This window comes from Phalacrocorax aristotelis, chromosome W, assembly GCF_949628215.1.
Source record: "Phalacrocorax aristotelis chromosome W, bGulAri2.1, whole genome shotgun sequence".
Taxonomy (NCBI): Eukaryota; Metazoa; Chordata; class Aves; order Suliformes; family Phalacrocoracidae; genus Phalacrocorax; species Phalacrocorax aristotelis.
The window spans coordinates 6,301,122-6,319,219 of NC_134310.1; the positions used below are offsets into that span (position 1 = coordinate 6,301,122).

Genomic DNA, 18,098 nt, shown 5'->3' on the forward strand with positions numbered 1-18,098 from the left:
CTACAGGATGCTCTTAACTTACCAAGAGAGATTTGCATTACTTAATAGCTCTCCACAGACTGTTATTGAAACACTGGAACCTGTCCTGAAAAGTGCTATTCTTGGCTTGTTTTGTGGATTGATTTTTTTTTTTTTTTGAAAGTAAAATGTTTCCAAAAAGTTTAAAGGACTTTGCATCTTGGAGACAGGGGAGGCAGGCTCCATGATCTTATGGAATTCCGAATAAGATGGTGGCAAGGTCTTATACCAAAAGGTCATTTACGTGGGTGACTGCCAGGCCGCATCATTCTTTTACTCTATTCATTCCACTCTACTTCGATTCATGACATACTGGGAAGGAACAGAAAGACAGTTACTTTTACAAAGCAAAATTGTAGTATAAATTTTGTTATTCCCACTATTTCAAAAAATATTACTACGTTTGGGTGTAATCCCCTACAAAATATACCAGGGCCAAAGATAGTGTCATTCACAGCTTTAACGGGCTTTCTTCTTTTCTAAGGACTTTTGCCAGTGTATTGGACCATCAAAAAGTTACTGTAGGACAAAGGCAGCTCTGCAGTAACTTTCCATCTGTACATCTTTACTGGCTGGCAGATGCCAGGTGATTTATTCAGGGGCAGCTTTTCTCAGGTGCCTCCAGAGCAGCTGCAGCAGCGACAGTCCATGCTCTGGGCCAAGTGCAGCGGTTGCGACTGCAGCCGCTGCGCCGCGGGGTGAAGGCATCACCAGCTTCCCGGTTTGGTTCCCCCCGCTGCAAAGTGGCTGATGCCTCCTTTGTGCTTGGTGAGTGGCACCGGGCTAAAGAAGTCCTGGGTTTAACCCAGTCTTGCCTTTCCTGTCAGTGGATTACAAACGCAATGAAATCTATCACATCGAGAGAGACAAGCAAAAGAAAGAGGTACAAATCCAACCTGGTTTCTTGATCCTCTGCTGGAGGCACAGGTCTGCTTGGAAGAGAACCAGCAAAACAATAAGCGAATCTCCACCACAAACTAGTCACCCTCCCTTTTGGCCCTGAGGTCCCATTTTCTTCTCAGAACAATTCAGACTCATGCAATGGACCTTGGCAATTTTGATCAAAGCTCCTTTTTCTCTGGGAAGAGAATAGCAGAAATAGGCACTGTTCCCCCTCAGGAGCTAGTCACATAGAGTAAAAAAAAAAAAAAAAAAAAAAAGGAGGCTGTAACACACTGAAGCAGAGCCAAAACCAGGCCAAATTATCCTGGCATAGGATTTTGACACTGTCTTCCAAACATCCCTAGAATTTTCCTTCCCATCTAATGTTACAGCCTCGTACTTGCCTTTACGCACACCCAAGAGGTGCCTGACAGCAGTATTTGGCCCTCTGCATTGCACCATCGCGCAAATGCTACAACTGAATGTCAGGAGAACGTTCCCCGGTGCCTCTGGCTCTGGTCCATGACCAAACGGGCTCACTAGCTTTATAGAGGTAAAAAGCAGCGTCAGGAATCCATTCGCATAGGTGAAGGTCAATAACATCACAAAAGCGATGCCATGGGGGGGGCTGTTAGGGAGAGGAGAGGCTTTAGCAGCTCCCAGGCACCTTAGGAACGTCCTGTTGGGTCCAGAACTTTCCTGAGAGTGCAGAGCCTGGGTCTCCGGGGAGTGCTACCAGGGAATAGGGCCGTTCTCCTCAACAAAGGCTGTTTAAGCTATTTTGTAAGTGAAGGATAAATAAAAAAGAGTAGTTACCTTTCCTTCTCAGCCATGACTTGCTTCTCTTCTGCCCTGTAAACACACATTACCTTTAAAATCTATCGTCTAGAAGCAAGCAGTGTGAAAGGGTATGGTATCTGAGGCCTTTCTAGGGAGATAGCTGAAGCTCAAACAGAGGTTACAGGCCGGATCAGAAATGACTATTAGCTTCTCATCCCTGTGATACGCAGCCCTGATAATCCTGACGCTCTCAGGATGCCTCTGTTGGCCCTAGAGAGAGGTAGCTGACTAATTTGGGCTGGACAACTCGCTTTTCAGCAGCTAATGAACAGAATCCTCCCAAACTGGCATCTCCCACTGAGTGCATCAGCACAAGGAAGTGTTTTTACAGCACATTGCTCTTGTGCTGACCCGGCTGGTATTTCCTCTGTCCGTGATTGTCTTTTGCTTTTAGCAGAGCCGACTGTTATCACTGTTTATGGCCAGCACGACTAGCCTAAATCACTGATGATGGAACAAGACTAGAAAATGAAACAAAACAAACTGTAAACTAACGATCCTCTTTATGGCACTCTAGAATAATGAAATGGCTTCTAAAATAAGCACCATCTCTCACTTTAAGGTCAGTCCGCATGGTCGTCTGGGGAAAATGTGCCATTTTTGTACACAGAGTGATTTCTGATGACCTTCACCGCACTCATGGGGTTAAGAGGAACAGTTCTATGGATAAATAACCTTTTAATCAAGCTTCTCCTCCCTCCTGCAGCTTTTGCTTATTTTGAGAAAATCAGTAGAAAATAAGGGTAGGCTGTGTGGGATATCAGGGTAGGAGGAACACGGAACTGATTGGTTATAACACAAACAACGATAAGAGAAAACAACATCGTTGGTGATAATGAAAATGAACCCACCCTCCACCTCCCCTGCCTGAAATTTATTTTACCTTTCTTTTCTGGCCTTGATCCTCTCTTCCTCAAATCTGCAATGAAGAGGAAATATTCTTTAAATGTTACCCAGTGGGGACTGTTCACTTTTAGTAAAATGCAGCGTTTGCTCTGAAGGTGAGAGAAACTGCAAACTAGCAGAGCATGTGGGCTCCTGCTTGGCACCAGCGTACAAGTAAGATAAGGTTTGCCCCAGGCTCTGCGCTTCCAGTACATGGGTTTTGACTCAACACAATATTGTGCTACCTGGGATTTATGTCCTGCGCCTCCTGGGAGCTACGTGTGCCCCAGGGTCCCTCTGGTACTCACTGTAAGACACAGTCTGGAATCTGCACGTGCTCCATTGGGATAAGCTGCTCCAGTTCCTCCAGGCTGTGAACGTACTGGATCTTATTGATAAACTTCACACTGACAGAGAGAGAAAGAGTGTGAGCTTGAGGCCTCGTTTTGATGTTGTCTCCACAGGAAGTCAGAATTTTCCTGACAAAAATGGGGAGTTCTGCATCTCTGTATCCTCCATAATCTGATGTACCCATCTCCTCCCAGTGTAATATGCTGATGGCTAAAAATTGTGGTGAGATGCCACATTACTGTGCCTCCCTTTGCTTTGAGCCCCTGCCTCTCAATATCTGCAGGAGGCTGAGGGGAGACCTTACCGCTCTCTACAGCTACCTGAAAGGAGGCTGTAGTGGTGTCACCGACACTGGGAATAAACCTCGTAACACCAATGTAGTGTGAAAAGGCAGGCATTCTCTATTTACAGCGCCGGATGGACGGGGGATCGCTCGTCCTAATGTGCATCCCGTCAGATCTCTTTGTGCCAGTTAAGCACATGCTTCATAGACATATTAATTAGCTTTCTGATAAAAGGTATTCATTATATTCAGATGTTATTTGTGCATGCCTGCTGGTGTCTTCGGGTGGTCGTCAGGGGGCTCTGGATGAAGGACATACTCTTTCTCCCTGTGTCCGCTAGTTAACCCTTGTTTTTGTGCAGTCTCTGTTCTGAGATTATGTATGTGCTGTCCTTGAGGGCTGCTCTGTTCTCGTTCAGTCTCTGCTCTGCAGTTCCTTATCTTTATGGCTCTGTACATCTGCTTTTCTTAAGGCCAAATGTCATCATGACTTTGTTTAAGTACTTCGCATCTCGAGGCCTCTCTGACTCCCCCAAAGCAACAAGGTTTAGTCACTGTGCAGGCTGTTCTTTTTTCAGCTACCTCCTTATCTTGGCTAAATTTTGGCTCCAGGCCCCAGCCTTAGCTGAGCTGCACTAGACTGTATTAGTAACTCCCAACCATTTATACCCTGAATCATTGCTACCTAAACGTGAGACTTTAATTTAATCCTTAAAACAGGGGTTTGGACCCTAAGCACTAAGAGTAAGGGTTTGGGACCTAAAAATTAGGCTTTGAGTCTGAAAGGAGGAGTTCTGACAGAAACACATTATCTATTGCATTAATGATTAACTAATGACTAAAATACAGATTAAAGAATACACTGATTGTCCCCAGACTTAATGTTCAGTTGGATGGTATAGCAGCATCCATGTTTGGTTAAATTCATCACTCTGGTTACAATGAGGTGGGGGTTTGTCTCTTCTGCCAAGTCACCAGTGACAGGACGAGAGGAAACAGTCTCAAGCTGACCAGGGGAGGTTTAGGTTGGATGTGAGGGAAAATGTCTTCCCTGCAAGAGCGGTCAGGCCCTGGCACAGGCTGCCCAGAGAGGTGGGGGAGTCACCGTCCCTGAGGGTGTTCGAACAACATGTTGACGTGGCACTTCAGGGCATGGTTTAGGAGGCCTGGGGGTGTTGGGGTGATGGTTGGACTTGATCCTAAAGGTCTTTTCCAACCTTAATGATTCTATGATTCTATAAAAAGGACCACCATTCCTGCACTTCCCAGTGAATCTTTACACACTACCCACTGGGACAAGCTTTGGTCTGGATCCAGAACACTACAGTGTCTCTTAAAACCACCTCTAAATTTGTCCTTGGAAGTGTCAGAGAGATGTAGGACAAAAGATGAACAGTCTCACCTTGGTAACTACTAATTAAAGGTGACCTTAAGATCTGATTTGTGAGATGAAACTTTCACTCTAAAACCAGCCGAGTTTGGGAACAGGTTATATTTACCTGATGAAGGGTCTAGATATAGCCAGCACTGTCCGGATGAACCATGAAGGATGCACGATTATCAATGCTTTGAGGTTTTTACGCAGCCTGTGGAAAATCCATGAGGCAGAAAGTCAGATTCAAAGTACCTTTTCTTAAACTCACTGTAATGTGTCGGGGCACTAATAAGTGTTATGATGCTCATCAGCCTCATCTGGGTGTCATCAGGGGAAAGCCCTGCCCATGGCCTTAGGAACCCTATTTAAGCTCAGACCCAGGAAGCTGTAGAAGTACTGCTTTGGTTGGGTGCTTTGTTAGCCTGACCTTTGTGGAGGTGCTAATGAAGGAGAAGATGCAATAGAGAGCCTGGAGTAAGTTAGAAAGCTGTGATAGAGAAAGAAGTTACATGATCTGGGGAGTGAGTAAGGAGAGGAGGCTGGGAAGACTGCAAGGGAGCAGTGGAAGAGGTGTGGGATGAGGACCAGAAAGAATGAAGAGACAACACTACCAGGATTCTCACCTTCTGTCTATCATCTGATAGCATTTCTTCAGCCAGCCAAGGCCTGGCATCCTCCTCCGGGGTGTTGCTCCATTTAGGTACACGATCATGTAGTCCTCAGCCACCAGCAGCTCCAGGCTACTGATCACGTATCTGTTGGGTGGTGATCAAAAGTAACAGGGACGTGAGCCTCAGAAAAGGTCCCTTGAGGTTTCTTCAAGTGCCTGTGTGTCATCCTAAAAGGCCTCCAGACCCTCTCTTTGTAGACCTTGGAATAGGTTTCAGATTCTCCTGGCATGTCTGCAGGATGCTCGGGGGTATTTCTCGGGGATTGCGAGTACACCTTAGCATAGCGCATACCCTGATGGGCATCCCTGCACTGTTCTTCTGCCTAGCAGTAGCATCCACCAGCTGTTCAGCATTTTATATGTATGCTCTAGCCTGGTTGTGAGTCCATCACTGACATAATTATCACTGTACGTTTGAATGCTTTGACTCATTGGGCTCGGATGCAAATGCTGTAGACAGCATCTTACCCGCTGCAGCTGCACACTGGGTACACTTGGCCTTGATTCAAACTGTTTCCAGCTGCGGTTCCTGATGCAACGAATACATGGAAGCTGTTTCCCCAGAGCCTGAGTTACCTTCCTTGCCCTCCCCTCCCTCATAGACCTTGAGCAGCCACTTACAGGAAGAGATTCTCCATGATGTAGTGGTAATCTGCCAGGTTACTGTCTGGGAGGTAGCAGGCAGCGAAGACAATGATGGCGTTGAGACCTTCTCCATAATATCCTGGGAGAGAAAGTCACAGGCAGCATCAGTGACTATTTCCAGGGGGAGACGCAGAAGTTGAAGGAAAAATAGCAGTGAAGATGTATTGCCAGATTTAGGCCTGGGCTGGTTTTTGTGCCTCTGTTCAGCTCTAGGTAAGTGTTTGTCCCTCTGTGGACCTTTTTCACAATTAGATTTACTTCTGGTTCTGGTTTTGGCTAGAACTTGCACATGGGGTTTAGGGGGCAGTTTGTGTGTGTCAAAGCACAGAGCTGAGAGCTTTGCCCTGGGTCGTTGCCTGGCTTTGCTCAGATTTCAGAAATGCTCTCTAACTGTGGATGAAGTGGCCTTCAGCTGTACCTCCAGGGACAGCTCGGGCACTGAGCTACAGGGGGATTAAGCACCTGTAGTCCCTTCATCACTGGTGATGCTGCCCACAGCCAGGGCTGAGGGTCGGGGTATATTCAGTCTTGCTCAGAGCCAGGATTATCCCTACTTTTGTTTATCAGAATATTGCTACAGTGGCCATATGTTTTTTAGTGTGGGCTGTGTGCTTTTGTGCTTATCTGCCGCATAGTGTTATGAAACAAATAGCAATTTTACCCTAAAGACAGTCAAACCAATCAGTCATGGCATCGCCTCCAGCTTGACAAAGATGGATTGAAAGAAGTCCACCAATCCAGGATTAAGCCACCCTCTCCCTCACCTCCGTGTGTCACCACCCTCATGTAGGGTTTGATCATCTGGAGGTCGATGCGGTGCTCCTGCTCTCCAATGATGACGGTCCTCCAGAGGCGGCCATTAGTAGCACTCCCATCTTCTGTCCCACCATCCCCAAACAGGTCTGCGCTGTCCCCAGGCATGTTCTTGGCTGTGGCCACGGGGGTGTCGTCTGGAAAACGGACAAACATTTCTGCCTTTTATATAACGTACGAAGAGGCTCTGCAAGAGCTTTGGTGTGCAATAAGAGACAGTAACAACCACAGACTGGGGATCATCTGCTTCATCTGCAACTTTGATCTGTGTAAGTTTGTGGTTCTTAATAATCTTGCTCCATTGCCAAATTGTAATAGGAATAATCTTAACATCTCCCACTGCTCATAACACCTGCAGTCACAGGCCAGGCACTGGACTTTTTCCTGGATCTTCCTTCAGATCCATCTATACTGGCTGAAGAGGGCGCCTGCTGTGCTGGTTGTCTTCTGATCTGCTAGCAGAGCTGCTTGCATGAGTCCTCCTTAGCCCGATTCAGTCAAAATCAGCTGGGTTAGCAAAGACCATGTTATTCAAGGTGTTTGAAGGTTTGTGTGACAGCTCTACAGGCAGAGCCTAGCAGGCAGCACCCCAGCCGAGGGTGGTGGCCCAGCTGCAGCTGGAAGGGCATGTGTGGACTTCTGCATGTAAGGCCTTCTGCCTTAGCCTGAATTGTGGCTAGACTGGTGTTTGCAAGCCCCCAAACTACTTCTTCCCACACGACCCTCAGATGGAAGGGCTGAGACTCCTGGGCTATAGCTGGGGTCCTGGTGGGGCAGAGGTTGTGTGGAAGATGGGGCTTGGTTGTGTGTGTTGTGCTTCACTGCTGAGGAAGTCAGTCGTCAGATGCTGATGGTGAGTGGTGTCAAAAGTAGTTAAAATGAGACCAAAAAAAGCCCTAACCCCTGCAGATATTCACCCCAAACTGGCCTTTTACCTTCCCATTCCAGTTCGTTCCCATTCCCCAAGAACTCGAGGGAATCTGTCTCATCAGGAGTTTCAATGTCATCCACATTAATATCCAGGTCATCTGGTGTGTCCAGGAAGTCATCGGAGAGAATGGAGCCTTCGCTCTGGTCCAGGGAAATGTTGATTTCAGGTGCAACAAGTGTCTTCCGCTTACGATGTGCCCCATTAAAGTTTAAAGTATTTGGGGGAGCTGGAGTTAAAAGGAAAGTAACTGTCAGGTTGTCCTCATCCTCTATCCTCAGTGCAAGACATGGTGCTTTCATGATGCGTGTTTTGGGCTATGGCTTTGGCAGCTAAGGGTGGTGGATCATTGCTGGGAGGTACTGGACTGCAGGTATGGCCAGATAAAAGTGCCTACACTTCTAAAATACCTATTTTCATCCCCCAGTTTCTTGTGAAAGATTAACAAATTCAAATCTCTGCTGGTTTCCTCTCCTGCATGGGAATTATTGCGGATACTCTAAGGGAAATGGCTTTCGACCTAACTCCAAGCTGCTGTTCCCACGGGCCTGTTTCCCCTTGAACTCCAGATAAGGCAGGCTGGTACTTACAGGATGTATTCTCGTCTTCCGTAGGGCTGCCCAGCGACTCCATCCCCGTCTCTTCTGGGAGAGGTCTGTAGGCAAGCCAAGGTGTGGAGGGAAAAAGGCAGGAGATAAGTGGTGATGTTTAAGGGAAAGTCACTCCATGGCAGACAGTGGAGAGAACTGGGGCATCAGGGAAAACCACGCAGCCCCATGCTTGCTCTGCCCTTCCCCTTTTGCCTGTGAGCTCAGCCTGAGGGATACCCTCAGGTCACTTGCCCAGGAGCAGCCCAGCAGCTGTGCTTTCTTAACAGAGCACTGTGCAATCCCCAGTAACCTCCAAACCATCCCTGCATTTACCCTCCCGATACATCTCTCACGCTGCCATTCAGCTGGCAAATCCAGCTAGGGACATGGGAACTAATCCTGTCCCCAGAAGAGCCTGGTAACATCCTCTCTCTCTCCATATTATCCCCATTTTTATCTCCATCAGAAGTTTAAGAGGCAGTGCCAAGCTCTAGGGCTCTTCATCGAGGGTACCAGGGAATATCTGCAGTTGCCTTCTGCCACAGGCCCTGGCTGCAGCAGAGCAGAACTCCATCCAAAGCACCTGCCACAGCCGCCTCTCCCAGGAGGCACCGCCTCCTCGGCTTATCGTGGCTTTGCTCTAAGGCAGTCAGTGTTCAAGGCAAGGATCAAACCTTCGGTGTGGTCCCAGAGTTGTCACCCCATCCTCGCCTCAGCCCCCGTTTGACAAAAGCTGACCGTGATACCCAAACCCTGCTGAGGTTTGGAAGCAGGTTCATTCTGAGCCAAGATCCAGGCACCAGCACTCAACCCTGTATTTTGGAGCCAAAGGATGACCCACGCTCCCTTCCTTGGCCTCCCTCACAGAGGTCAGGGTTTGCAGCTTCTCATGCTCCTGCATCCTCTTGGTATAAATCACCATGCCTCCAGCCAGAGGCTGGAAGCATCAATTGATTTAGAAGTTGGCTTTCCCGTTTGGATGCTAATGCCAAATCTCATTACATGGCTGTCGCTCTTTGGAAGTTGCTGGAGTTGCTCCTGACCCATACTGGGGTAGATGAAGTCAGAATCTGGCCCCCAGCGCTGCGGTGAGGAACCCTAGCTGGTGGCTGAGCAGCACGCTGCCCACCCTGGGCCGGATGCTTTCTCAACACTTTTCCCCTTAATTTGAGCTGGGACTTGTGCTTGTCCCCTGGCATTAGCTGGGTTTGAAACTTCATGCGCAGCATGACCAAACCCCACCAACCCCCTGAGAAGGTCACCATGTCAAAGGCCTGTTTAAAAGGGACCTTCTGAGCTGTCCTTGTTCCACCTGCCCCTTGTGGGAACCTCTCCCTAAACAGGGGGAAGAGCTCGTGCCTCTGGGTGTAAAATCCTGGGTGCTGGGAGAGCCCTGGGGTGAAATGTGGGGGAAACCCCACTGGTTTCAAGGCAGCACTGTAAGAATGGGGATGGGACTGTGCACGGGGCTGGTGTCCAGCAGCTGCTGGCCTTACAGTCCAGCGATGGCAGGGAGGGAGATGATGGGACTGGTACCTCCGAGTCCGCAGGACGATACAACCTAGCTCTGCCCTACAAAGGCTCCTCTTTGTGCTGCCATGACACCAGAGCCACCAGCCAAATTAAACCCTATAAATATTTAGATTAAGGGATAATCCTCTCCTAGCCGGTTGTTGTATATTTATGAGAGTTGGAGACCTGATCAAAGGCACTTACCCTTGCTTGCTTGCGTGACACCCTGATCCTGTGGGCTGCCACAATATTCCTGAGCTGTCAAAATGATCCCTCTGCCCCCTCCAGCCTCTCCTCCTCCCTTTTGCTTTTGTCTTGAACAGGGCCTGGCTGATTGTTTATCTGACTGTGGGCTGGTGCCTGGCACAACTTAGTGATACAGCATCAAAAAGGGGGTGGGGGGGTGGGCAAGGGCCAGCTGTACCCGAGTACGTGCTGCAGTCGGGCACTCTGCTCCCTGAGGCTAGGGTTCATTTAAGAAAAGCAATTCAAAAGTCAGAGGTGAAGAAAAGGGCTTTCTTACCTTCCCAAAGGATGCTTGAATCACTATCTCTCAGTCTCCTGTGTAAATCTTCCTTCCCAAGCACAGCTAGCCCAGACACAAAATTTTCTGAATGAAGCAGGTTTCCTAAGGGTCAGGTGCCACCATTTTGCATCCTGCTGGTAGCGTGCTGCCCAGTTTCCCTCTGTAAGCACCTTCTCTCAGGCCCCAACCAGGCCGAGCCTTCACCAGCCCTGATCCGAGGGATACGTGATGGAGTGAGCATGCTCCTGCATCCACCCCGCGGCACCGCTACAGCATCATTGCAGGACGGCACTTGCACAAACAGCTGAGACAGACTGTCACAGGAGGCTAAACCTTCAGAGAGCAGCAGGAGGGGGGAACCCTTTCCTCTCTGCTTCCTCGCTGCTTGCTCAGAGCCTTGGCATTGCACCTTTGCAGCCTGCAAGCTGGGAGCTTGGTCTGCAGATCGGCTTCTCAGGGAGGGGTGGGAATGTCGCCTTGTGTCCTTAACGAGCAGCTCAATTCCGTTCCCCCAGCCCGGATCTTTGTCTAGGATATTTTTTTTTTTTGTGGCAAGATCAGTTAATCACAGCTAAGCAAAAATAGCTATGCAGCAAATCATCTGCTAGAGAGCTACTGTCCCACATGCAGCAGCTTCTGCCCTATTATTTTAATGCTTCTGGGGGGAAGTGTCTTGCAAATTATTTCTTTTTAACGCCAGTTAAAGACAGCTAGCATTCACTCATTTGCCCAGTGGCTGCTTGGGCTCTATTTCACTTGCATCATTCCTGATTTAATCCCTCTGCAGCAGGCTGGGGAGCTTGTTTGTAGGGCTCTGGCCTTGTCCCTGACACTGGCTTGCCACCCAGCCATGGTCACATCCCTTTGCCTCTCCCTGGGCTTCATTTGCTAGGCAGGAGCGATGATGCCCGTGTCAGATGGTGCTGAGGGCTCTGCAGAAGAAATGCCCCTCAAAGGCAGGTCTGTGGCTGGGGTAAGCTTGCTGCTGGCATGGCAAGTGTGAAACGGAGCCTGGCAGCTCCTGCTCCAAGGTGAGGGTGTGCGGTAGTGTGTACGCGTCCAGGTGCTAGACCAGCTTTGTCCCCAGATTTTCTATGGAGCCTTGGTCAATTCTTTCCTTTCTGTACCTCACTTTCCTTTCTACTCAATTAAAAGCTTGTCAGCACAGCACTCGGGGAGCCTTAGGCTGGCGGAGGTCCATCAGCACAAAGCTCTGCCCAGCTCTGCTCCCAGAGGAAAGAAAAATCCATCCTAGAAACCCAAGGGCTCGGCTGAGCCCACCTCTGGGGCCAGCGGAAGGACAAGCCGTGTCCTGTGAGCCGGGTGCTGGGCTGGCAGACAGAGGTGCTTAGATTAGCGATGCAGCTGGACCTGGGGTGAACAGAGCTAAGCTCATCTGCCGATGCCAAGGGAAACAGGAGACCCTTTCTAGCACGGCGGGGGCTGTGCGTGCCCACCCGCACAGCACACTGCGCCACTGTCTGCGGATACAGGGGCTCTGTGAGCTGCCCTGGGGAATTCAGCTGCAGCTGGGAGAGGGCGAGACAGCGGTGAAAAGCTCCTCAGCAGCCCGGGCCCCAGCCGCAGCAAGGCTTGGTGTTGGCCATGCGGTGTGTGCCCCAGCAAGCTGCTGCTGGGCCGTGGGCTTTAGTGCTGGATACGTGGGGCAATGCTGGGGCGGGATGAGGGTGGGTGCACCCTTTGGGTGCCTGCAGGGAGTTCAGCGCACACCGAGCTTATGGGGATTTTTTTTGGCCCTCTGCACAGTTAATAAAGTGTCTGTGAAGGTGAAAGCTGCCGCTTCGGCACCCTCTGTCACCCACACAGCATTTCTTACAAGGTTTGCAGCCATTCAGACTCTGCACATCAGTGGCAGCGATCATTGCATCCCAATGGCTCTGCTCCCTGTGGCAAATTCCTGGCAAAGCAGTGTTGCTCTCTTTGTGGAGACACTGCTTGATTCACAGATTCATCCACCCATCCCTCTCTCCCTCGCTATGTGCATCCATCCATGCTAATCTCCCTGTCCTCTGCACCCTGCTCCTTACCCTCTCCTTGGTATGCTCACAGAGGGCTGCCAGAAGCCACCCACAAAATTTTTACGCTTTCTGAGAAGCCTTGCTACAAAAGCTCTGTTCTTTGCCCAGAATTGCCCTGTTGGAGTCAAGAGTCCTGTTGCCTCCAGGGCTGGTGGGAGGGACCTGCACGCTCTGTGCCCTGCTGGCTTCTTACAGGAAGAAATAAAATTTTCCCTGTTTTTTTTTTTTTTTTGCAGGGAACAAACCTGGGGAAGTCCTCATCTTGCCATTCCTCCTTCACATCCACGTTCTCCATCCGCAAAGTAGCTTCTGTGGTTCCCATCGTGCTCACGGAGGGGCTGTGGCTGCACAGTGGTTCCCTCGAGGAAGGGCGCAGGCTGGAAGGCGGAAGGCAGAGAGGTTGGCATTGAGCATCACGACTGGGGACCATTTCATCTGAACTGTTTGGAGCAGGTATGCCGATACCATGCTCCACAGAGAAGCAGCACGATGCTGCTTGTTTTGCAAAAGGAACAAGGCAAGGACATGGGCTTCTGTGGCTACTTGACGCGTTTTGGACAAGAAAGAGGAGGTGAGGTTGGCCCTGGATCAAAGCAACAGGTGTATCTCTGCTCTGTTGTGGCCTTAGCCCTTCTCCGTGAGGATCAGCACTGTCTGGACTGATACCCACCCGTTTTCCCCTTGCTACTTCTCTCCAATACTAATCTCAACATTAACAAGCACCTCTGCTGCGGGAAGTGGAATGTGGCTGAAAGGGAAGAGAAGAGCTCCTCCCAGGCTGGTTTCAGGTTGGTTTGGCAGTAGCTGCAGTTTCCATTTTGCTGGCCTGGGCATAAGTTAATGGCTTTGGTTTTGCAGAGACATTTCTGCCTGCTGCTGCCTGCTCTGTGCTGCATCCCCACGCTTGTCCCCACACCCAGAGAGAAATGGAGGCGGGCGAGGAGGCCTTTGCAGGGATGTTGAATGTCCTTCCACCCCTGAAGAATTCACACCTCTGCCTTGCTCCCAGGTAAACCAAAGCAGAGGCCAAAAAACTGGAGCACCTCAAATGGAGGCAAGGTGGGTGTGGCATTCCCAGCCTGGGCTTTCTCTCGCACTGGTATGAACAGGAGAAGTTCAAATCCAGCAAGCCTTGTTTTCACTTGTACTAACACTCCAGCAGTGCGAGGGGCCCTTAGGACTCTGTATATTGTTTGCCTTCACTAGAAGGTTCCTACGCTGCCAGCCAGCAAAAATCAGAGCTTTGTACCTGTTTCCCAGGGACTGCACCTGCTGCTCCTAACAAAGTCCAGCTGAGGGCTCAGGGCCAGTCCTTGCAAGACCACCTCTGGTTGGAGTGAGCAGATATGCTGCTTTCAGCTGGATGCTGCTGCAGCTGAGCTTAGTAGCACCTGAGCCTGGAGGGGACAAGGTCAGGCCTTATCTTATATAGAACGTGTTCAAGTGAAATGAGCTCATATGCTGGGCACATGCATTAACCCATCCACTGCAGGACAGTTTTGAACGTTCTTCCTGAGCTCAGCCTTTACACTACAAATGTACGCAAGCACTGGCAGTAACGTATTTTTTAGGATAAGGGACCTAGGGAGATTTCCCAAGTGGATGGGGCTACTCTGTCCCCTGGTGTCAGGGAAATCAGCACCCAGCAGAGTTTGATCCATTGCTATAAGGCTCCTCTAGAGAGTCAGTGCTTTCTCTGCTTCCTTTGGAGGCTTGTATTTACAGAGTGTGTCACTGGTGATGATCTGGAGGGAGATAAATCTGTCTGTGTGGATCTGCTTTAAAGGCATGAAGCTACGTAGAGGCCTGAGTAAATACAGCACCCGTCTTTATTACAGGTGCTGGCAGAGATAGGAATCAGAGCAAAGTGCTGGCTGTGAGCATTGCAGGGCTCTCTCCCAGCACGCACACTATGCATTCTGTCCTCACCCCCTCGCCTGGCTGCATATGATGCCCATGACACGGTCACACATATCTCCATTTTTTTGATTTCCCGACATAGGGCAAAGGAGATACCTTGGGGCTGAGAGAGGCCCCACCTTCCCTCCCTCCTCCCCACCACTCTCATCTGCTTTCTGCTAACCCTGAAGGCATCATGGAGGGAGGAAGAGAAGGGAAAGACATTGAAGCAAATCCCAGGCTCGAGCCTGATGTTTCTTAATATCAAACATTGCCCAGCAATAAGGAAGCCCAGATGATGCTGTACTCACCGATGCTTGTGGCTAATGAGGAACAAGGAAGATCCTGCCTGTATCCCAGCCAGGCATTCCTCCTGACGGAGGCAGGCTGCTCAGGAGGTCCAGCGCCTGGATCCGGATGCAGCTGTGTGCGGCTTCCTCAGTGGAGCAGTGTAGGGATGCATCTAGGTCGGCCTTTCTCACAGCAGTCGTTGCTTTGTGATTTGGATTTTTCTAAGGGGGGGCGGAAAATTGAGGGCAGTTATTTGTATTCTTCCATGGCTGCTGTTCCCTCTGGTGCCTCCCTCCCCTCCAAGGTATTTTATTATTATTTTCTGCTTGCAGCTGGCTAAGCCTCGGTTCTCTTAAGTCAGCTAATTGCACTGCTTTTGTGTGTGAGGAGGATGGCGGTGGTGGTGGTGACAGGGAGGGGGCTGTTATGGAGGATGGGTGGAGAGAGGAGCTGAAAGCACCCCCCTCTCAGTGTCACCTCTCCTCCAATTGGCTGCGAGGTACCAAATATCTCCCTGCACTCTTCCTCCGGATGAATGATGCTGCAGGGGCTGAGCACACCGTCTCCTTGCTGCTTTCACTGGGAGCAAGGGATGCTCATCATCCAGCAGGATCTGGTCCTAGAGGAGGTGTGGGAGCTGGGGAGGGGCGGCTGGGAAGGGGAGGGCTTTTTAGTACAGTGCATCATTCACTAAGAAAGTAAAAGGTGGCCTGAGCATGTGGTAGGATGCAGGATTTAATGGTCCATCGTGCCTTGCACATGCAAAGCTGATTTTGTACCTAAACCTTGGCACTGGCCTTACTTCTGGTGCCAGGGGCTGTACAGACAGACCTGACAGACGGTCCTCCTTGTGCGGAGGGATCAGCTCCTGTTCCTTGCTCCCAGGATGTCTGTAACTGTGTTAGAGCCCCAAGACCTTTGCTGGTTCCTCTGTAAATCTAAAAGCGAATGAAGAAGCCGTGATTTTCACCTGCTCCAGACTTGGGCTCACATCTCTGCCTTCTGCTCCTGGGCTTCAGGCCAAAGCCTCAGCCCAGCTGCTGGTAGAGGCAGGGTTAGCTTGATGATGACTGCTGTCAAAAATCCCCCCGTGTTTGCGTCATGAGGCCAACATGCTTGGTGTTGTACACAGAGGAAGGTAGCTCTAGCTTTAGTAGTGACTCCCCAGTGAAGGAAGTGTAAGGGTTTGTGTTCTGAGTCTTGGCAGAAATGGTCTGAGAGAGGACATCTCTTATTGTACCAGCTAATAGGGCAGGACCATGAAGTCTGCCTGTGCCTGCTGCCCTGGGATTTCCTGTTAGCACCTGCTAACGATGCACATGATTTTTTTTCAGGGCTGTTCAGTGGTCAGAGGGGCTGTGGCGGTCTGGAGATCAGGGCATGGTGGGGAGGTGGGGTGCTGTGTGGTGGAAGCAGGAGTCTACCTATTGCACGTCACTTTTTGTTAGGGTAGGAAGAGAAGTCCTGTCTTGGTCCTGGCTCTCATGCAGGACTCTCGTGAGGGAAGACCTTACCTTCTCCACAACTGCCTGAAAGGAGGTTGTAGCGAGGTGGGGGTTGGTCTCTTCTGCCAAGTCACCAGTGACAGGACGAGAGGAAACAGCCTCAAGCTGCGTCAGGGGAGGTTTAGATTGGAGATTAGGGAAAATTTCTGTACTGCAAGAGTGGTCAGGCCCTGTCACAGGCTGCCCAGAGAGGTGGGGGAGTCACCGTCCCTGGGGGTGTTCAAACAACATGTAGACGTGGCACTTCAGGGCATGGTTTAGGAGGCCTGGGGGTGTTGGTGTGACAGTTGGACTTAATCCTAGAGGTCTTTTCCAACCTTAATGATTCTATGATTCTCATGCAGCCTCAGCATGGTGCTGGGGCTCTCCAGGGGCGCCAGGTGAGCTCTGCAGGCTCAGAAGTGCCGATGTGCTGTGCTGCAGGTAAAGTCACAGTCTCAAAGGCCCTGCTCTGGTATGTTCCCTGGGTGCCCACCTAGGACACACCATGCCTCTCCCATCACTTCACCCATTCCATCCTTCTCCTGTCACCATGCGCCCCATGTGCTCCCATCCCATGTGTTAGGAGCGGGGGCACTTGGTACCTCAGCAGGGAGGTGGCTGGTTTCCAGCCCTTACAAATACAGGCAGCATAGCTCCACGCAGACATTGTTGTTCTCTTAGGACGAGTGGCTCCTGCAGGATGGGGCTCCCAAGGACAGTATTTCCTCAGTCCAGTGGATGTCACTGTAAAGAAAGTGACACACATCAGTGCTAGACCAACACTAGCAGCTTTTAGCCACGTGCATGGTCAGCCTGGTAGATCCTGGGTCAGACCTCAGAGGGGTGGTGGGCTATCCCTTGCTCACATCTCATGGATTGGGCATCCCTGTGGTCCAGGATACACAAGATACTTACGGATGCTTTAGGGATGCATGATATTTCTTTATATATAATATACATTTCTATATTAGAAGCAGACAGAAGATCCATGGGGACAGAAGAAGATGCCAGCAAGTCTGTAACACCTGATGGCTCCAAAGTTAGTTGTCAAAGTCTGCAGAGTCATCTCCAGCTAAGGTGAATATTTGCCTTTTACCTTCATTTTTATGCGAAAAACGCTCTTCTCGTGTTTTCCAAGGCAGTTTAAGCCTCGTAGCATATGATACCATACATATGCATATGATAGCATATGAATGCCATCTACTGGCTGCAGTCCCGGGACTTGGAGCAAGTGTACTTTTTCCAAACCTCATCCATCTGGTCATGGAGGTATTTCACTGAGCACATACTGATGGGTTGAGTTTGCCCATCTCTGCTTGCCAGGCCAACTGGTTTTGTTGGGACTCCATTTTCTTTAGGTATACTGGGATGTTTAAAGTGAACACTGCGCCAAGCTGATTTTCCAGCACTGCAATACCTCCAGGAGTTCTCCTGTGCCGAGCCCAGCCCCTGCACAGTCCTGCCAATTTGGAGGAGGCAACAGCAAGGCAAGAGAATAGGTTGTGCAGGACCAGGTCCTTCCTGGTGCTGGGTGTTTTCCCAAGCAGCTTTCTTTACCCTGTTCCAGTCTCTCGTATCTCCACGTGCGCCTCCCACCTGGAATAGCGTGTTTTTATGTTACTTGTTAGTGTGTGTTTTCAACCTGTGAGCCAAACACTCACATGAGGGGGAGAAAAGGATGGCATGTCACTTTTGGAAAGACACAGACTGTCATGTGAGCATCTTCCTTTTATTTCCCTGAATTTCATGCTCATTTTTAAGCAGTAAGAGCTTGTGCTGATGGGGATGTTCTGCAACCCTGCAGGCCACCAGCAACCCAGAGGCTCCAGATTACTTTCCGACCTGTATGAGCCCATGCTAAGAAATTATTGGCGTGTTCAAAAGTGCTGCTGCTGGTGTTGTTACAGCAAATCCGGCTGTTTCTCGTACGCTGGTGTAAGTCAAAGACAGAAAGCTGTTTCGGAGTCTGCCGCGGGAGGGCAGGGAATCTCGCTTTTGCTGCGACGGGAGATGCGCGGAGCGGGCTGTAGAGGTCACCTTGCACCAGGAGATGGCTGGGGCTGA

General features: G+C 50.1%; 1 protein-coding gene across 2 annotated transcripts; it reads right to left on the bottom strand.

The window, feature by feature from the left end:
- Positions 1-137: 137 nt before the first annotated feature.
- Positions 138-14,919, bottom strand: ATCAY (ATCAY kinesin light chain interacting caytaxin). 2 transcript variants are annotated; one of them, XM_075077391.1, is made up of 13 exons: positions 14,568-14,919; positions 12,603-12,734; positions 8,281-8,345; positions 7,698-7,919; positions 6,714-6,899; positions 5,926-6,028; positions 5,258-5,389; positions 4,759-4,845; positions 2,934-3,032; positions 2,624-2,659; positions 1,717-1,752; positions 915-950; positions 138-330 (listed from the first exon to the last, which is right to left on the bottom strand). In XM_075077391.1, exons 2-13 carry the CDS (start codon positions 12,677-12,679, stop codon positions 321-323), a joined length of 1,089 nt encoding a protein of 362 aa, XP_074933492.1. In that variant the 5' UTR covers positions 12,680-12,734; positions 14,568-14,919; the 3' UTR covers positions 138-320. The 2 variants fall into 2 exon arrangements, with proteins under 2 accessions (XP_074933492.1, XP_074933493.1); XM_075077392.1 differs by having other exon boundaries at positions 240-330; positions 915-947; positions 14,568-14,619.
- Positions 14,920-18,098: the final 3,179 nt, after the last annotated feature.

Excerpts from the sequence above, each read along its gene's own strand:
- ATCAY (XM_075077391.1), bottom strand. The coding sequence starts at position 12,679 with ATGGGAACCACAGAAGCTACTTTGCGGATGGAGAACGTGGATGTGAAG. Across the intron at positions 8,346-12,602 it reads CAAGATGAGGACTTCCCCAG|ACCTCTCCCAGAAGAGACGG; the intron begins GTTTGTTCCCTG and ends GCTTGCCTACAG. Across the intron at positions 4,846-5,257 it reads TATCAGATGATAGACAGAAG|GCTGCGTAAAAACCTCAAAG; the intron begins GTGAGAATCCTG and ends GATTTTCCACAG.